Below are 5,066 nucleotides of genomic sequence, written 5' to 3'. Positions count from 1 at the left end.
GGCTTACAGGAGGCCACTAGGCTATTCCACCTCTTTGGATCTCCTTCTTGTTGGAAAAATCTAGTTCCCTCCACAGAGGTGGTGTGGCTAGGTGGGGCTGGTTGGGAGAGGCAGGCCTGAGCACAGATGAGCACCCTCGGGTGCAGGAAGTAGGGGACAGAGCTGTGATGTCAGACACCGCTCCAGGGAGGTGGGCACCACGGGCCCTCCAGAAGCTGAGTGGGCACTGCCAGCAGACCCTGGCAGGCCTCTTTGGGACCAGTGCTGGTCAGTCACAAGGGCCTAAGAAGTCCACTTACTGGCCTTTCTAGGACTCCACTGTCCTTACAGCAACCTTTGTGTCCAGGAGCTGCACCAGCCCAGCTTGCCCAGAAACGCTGTCGGCAGGTCTTAGTGCCACATTTCTTCTGTGTGCCAGTGGGCTCAGCTCCTGGGCCTGCTTTGTTCTCAGCACATGAGCTGTTCCATCTGCCTGCGTTGATCTGACCCTGCCACGCAGCTGGGACCTGGCTTTCCTCTCTTCCTACTGTCTACCCAAATGCTCTGTTTTCTTTTTTTTTTTTTAAGATTTATTTATTTATGCATACAGAACTGGGGTACAGGCCAGAGGTGCAGGGGTGGTGAGAGGATTCACCAGAGACAGAGTGGGGAGCAGAACAGACAGCTCAAGGAAGCACACTGCTGAGGGGAGAAGCTGGCGGGTCGGGAGAGGTCTGCCGCGCCTTGTGGGTCACCCCCGGGGCGGGGATCGAACTCGCACTGAAGCAGCTGCGGCCACTTGCAGTGCTGCGTCCTAACCGATGCGCCACCAGGGAGGGCCCCTGCTCTGTTTCCATCTCAACCCCAGCTATTGCCCTTCACCGTGATGAAAGTGGCGGCCCCATAGCTGGCTTCCCCTGCCCCCTCTGGCCTTCCGCGGGACCAACCTCTTCCCGCATTAGCCTTGGTCCACGATTCACATTACTCGTCCCTCAGAGTAGAAGTGCTAGCTCGAAGGCCATGGGCAGAATGTTCTTGGAAGACCTTGGTGGGTTGTGCCAAGTCTTTCTGGCCAGTGGAGAACAAGGAAACGATCTGTTTGTGGCTCTGCCCTCTATGACCATGTTCCAGCTGCTGCCTGTCGAGATGGGGAGCTGCCTGGGGCACCCTAGGTGGTAGAGTGACCTTCCTGCCCTGGGGAGAGGTGGGGAGGCCCTAGCCATGCCACATGCTCACCTTCGCTGGTGTAGACAAGCCCTGGGCCGGTGTTGAACTCCCGTCTCAGCCTCGGCAATGCCTGAGTGACCTCTCGCTCTCTCCCTCTCTCTCCTGTTGATTTGAGGATGCTGTGGACGGATCTGTTGTTCGGGAATTTAAGCAGCCGATGGCTCCTGTGTCAGAGTGCAGCGTCACGGCCGACAGCAGAAGGTGACCTTCCCTTGCTTTACACGGGTCAGGAAAAGCAAGAGCGACAGGCAGGTCAGCGCACTCTGGCGCTCTCTGTTGCTTTTTGAGTAACTTCACGACCCTGCTCCTCTAAAGCAGTTCCCCCCACCCTTTTTTTTTTTTTAATAATATAACGGTTTATTTTTACATCATTTTGTACATTTTTTTTTAACATCTCGGTTGTAATCCCCGTGGGTTTCCCATCACCGAGTCACCCGTGTGCCATCACCACAGTCCTGTGCACTTCCCTCCCCACCTCTCCCCCCCTCCCCGTGTTTTTGATCCCACCTCCCACTCCACCCCCGCAAAATGTCTCTGCTACATGGCTGTTCATTATTCTTATTATTTTCTCGCCTGGTCCATTATACTCCTGCTATGAGTGGAGCCATCCGGTATTTTTCTTTCTCTTTCTGGTTTATCTCACTAAGCATGATCTTTTCCAGCTCCATTCAAGTTGCTGCGAAAGACATGTGTTTCTCTATTTTGGTTGCTGAGTAATATTCCATTGTTTATATGTACCACATCTTTTTTATCCAGTCATCTTCTTTTGGGCATTTGGGCTGCTTCCATGTTTTTCCAATTGTAAATAAAGCAGCAATAAACATGGGGTCCCACCCCCTTTTTAAAGCTTTATTTATCTATACATACAACAACTGGGGTGTAGGCCAGAGGCTCAGGGGGGAGACGATTCACCAGAGACAGAGTGGGGAGCGGACTGGAAGATCAACTGAAGTACACTGCTGAGGGGTGACAGGAGAGGTCTGCTGTACCATGAGGGTCACTCCCTGGCTGGGGATTGAACTCATGCTGAAGAGGCTGTAGCCCACCTCGTAGGGCTGTGCTCTAACCCATTGCACCACCAGGGAGGGCTTAGTTTTATTTTTTTGCTGCAAGAATCAAGTGATTGTGACATAGTTTTATAAACACAGCACTGATGGTGGCTCACACAGAGCCAGTCTGGATTTGCTTCTTGGAGGTTCTGGACTGCGAGGGGCCTTTGTAACCTAGGCCAGGCACTGACTGCCCAGGGGAAACTGAGGCCCAGGAAGCAAAGGTATGCCTGAGCTCTCCCTGGGGAAGGGTCGGGCTGGGACTCAACACAGACATGAGCCTCTGGGGTGTATGTGCCCCGATTTTCTCATCCAGGGATAAGAGGCACCTTTGAAATACAAGGGAGTTTGCTTTAACATGCATTTGCTTTCCACCCTGGGCGGCAGCTCTAAAACCAGTCTCCTAGGTAAAGCTAATGTGGAGATGTAAGGGTTGTGGGAATGTGTCTTACAGAGACGATAAACGTGGCCTCAGTGATATGCAGAGTAAGACGGCAAAGGAGCATTTATATTATTTCACAAAATGTACGAGAAAACATTTCAGAATGAAAAGAGATGTCGAAGTATTTTCCTGCTGAAAGATAAACACACGCACAGGGAAGGAAGTACCTGATTCCCTTAGAAGAAGACAGTTAGGGCCCTCCCTGGTGGCGCCGGGAGTTAAAATGCAGCACTGGGAAGCTGGCTGCAGCCGCCTCAGCACGAGTTCGATCCCTGGCCAGGGAGTGACCCACAGGGTGCAGCAGGCCTCTCCTGTCCTGTTGCTGCTCCCCTCAGCAGTGGATTTCAGTCAGTTCTGCTCCCTATTCTGTCTCTGGTGAAGCCTCTCACCCCCTGCACCTCTGGCCTGTACTCCAGTTCTGAATACATAAATAAATAAATCTTTAAAAAGAAAGAAAGAAGACAGACAATCACAGAACAGCAGAAGGATACCTCTTAATACCCCAAACATGAGCCAGCATTTGCATGACCCCAAGAATTAAGAGAGAGATACCTTCCCCTCCAGGGGGGCTCACAGAGATGATCCAGGAAGATTTGGGCATTATTTGCCACCTTTGCCCTAAATCATTGATGTTTTCTGTGAAGAATTTTCAATGGTTTCCTTGTGGAAACCACAGGCACCATTGTCTCTGCTCTAAAGACCCCATCTTTGTCATTTTATTTCCAGAATTCTTGCAGCATCCTATGACAAAACAGTGCAGGTGTGGGACCTTGAAACAGGCAAGCTGCTGGTACGACCCTGCTGTGGGCCATGGTGCTGGCTTGGATGTGCTGGGCTGGCCATGTAGAGGCTGGGGAGAGAAGCCAGTCTTCCAGAAAAGGAGAATTTTCTCTGGGACCCAAGATGATGGAGCTGGGTGTCAGGAAAGGAAATCACGCAAGCTTGGCCCTTCCCAATCTCTTTTCTCTCCATGTTGGAGGTGGAGGTGGTGTCCACCCATCCGTCCATCTGTCTGTCCATCCATCCATCTACCCATCCATCCATTTACCATCCATCCATCCATCCACCATCCATCCATCCATCCACCCATCCATCCATCCATCCATCCACCATCCATCCATCCACCATCCATCCATCCATCCACTCATCCATTCACCCATCCATTCATCCACCATCCATCCATCCATCCACCCACCCATCCATCCATTCACCATCCATCCATTCACCATCCATCCATTCATCCATCCATCCATTCATCCATCCATCCACCATCCACCCATCCATCCACCCATCCATCCATCCATCCATCCATCCATCCATCCATCCATCCATCCACCCACCCTCCATCCACCCATCCATCCATCCACCCATCCATTCATCCATCCATCCATTCACCACCCATCCATCCATCCATCTACCATCCATCCACCCATTCACCCATCTATCCACCCATCCATCCATTCATCCATCCATCCACCATCCACCCAAACTGCTCTGAGATCCCTCACACCTGCCCATTGGCCAGGCAGCCCAGCCTTGACCAGGGGATCCTACAGCCCCATATCTGGTCCATTCCCCTAAAGAACTCATTGCTTTCCCCTCCCTTCCTCCTGGTTGTTTCCTCAAAAAGCAATCTTTCTTCCATGCAAAGACCAACTCACAAATGCCGTAGAAGAATTTTAAAAAGACAAGACAAGCTGAAAACCCCAAAACAAAACCTCAAAGCAAACCCTGAGCGATTAGAACGGCCCATTGGAGCCTCTTTCCTGGGCAGGCTGACGCATGCACACAGACACACGTGTTCTGCTAACAGGGTCCTTACACATGCACACCCGTGAGCCTCAGTCCCCTCTCAACACTGAGAGGTGAATAAGTATAATCAGCACCATTCTTGCTAATGAGCTCGTGGTGCAGCCCGGTCATGCCTTGTTTTACCATTTCCCGCTCTCAGTAGCAGCAGCACCATACGGAGAAAGTGCAGGGTGATTTATACACAGGCTCCCTTATTTGTTTTTTAAAGATTTATTTATTTATGCATACAGAGCTGGGGTACAGGCCAGGGGTGCAGGGGCGGTGAGGGGATTCACCAGAGACAGAAAAAGGGGCAGGACAGGCCGACTGACGAAGTCCACTGCTGAGGGAGCAGCAGGCGGGTCAAGAGAGGTCTGTCCGCCATGTGGGTCACCTCAAGGGCGGGGATTGGCTGTGGCCAGCTTACAGGGCTGCATCCTAACCTGTTGTACAACAGGGAAGGCCCTAGGCTCCCTTATATTTTAAGGACAGCTTGGTTTTATCACTAATTTGGTATAGCAACTTGGAATTTTAAAAATGGCTCTCCAGAGCACTATAGTTATTTATATTGTAGGCAC

General features: G+C 51.5%; 1 protein-coding gene across 1 annotated transcript in view; it reads left to right on the top strand.

The window, feature by feature from the left end:
• Positions 1-1,315: 1,315 nt before the first annotated feature.
• The window catches only part of WDR88 (WD repeat domain 88), a gene marked incomplete at its 5' end in the record, with an annotated part of 15,597 nt that continues 11,846 nt past the window's right edge, over positions 1,316-5,066 (top strand). Inside the window, 2 exon segments of the mRNA XM_012733170.1 lie at positions 1,316-1,407; positions 3,424-3,487. Coding sequence (XP_012588624.1) covers positions 1,316-1,407; positions 3,424-3,487 — 156 coding nt within the window.

The sequence above is a fragment of the Condylura cristata genome, unplaced genomic scaffold (assembly GCF_000260355.1).
Source record: "Condylura cristata isolate star-nosed mole 26May11 unplaced genomic scaffold, ConCri1.0 scaffold00039, whole genome shotgun sequence".
Lineage (NCBI taxonomy): Eukaryota > Metazoa > Chordata > Mammalia > Eulipotyphla > Talpidae > Condylura > Condylura cristata.
Note: the sequence above shows the minus strand (reverse complement) of the source record. Positions and strands in the feature narration are given on the sequence as shown.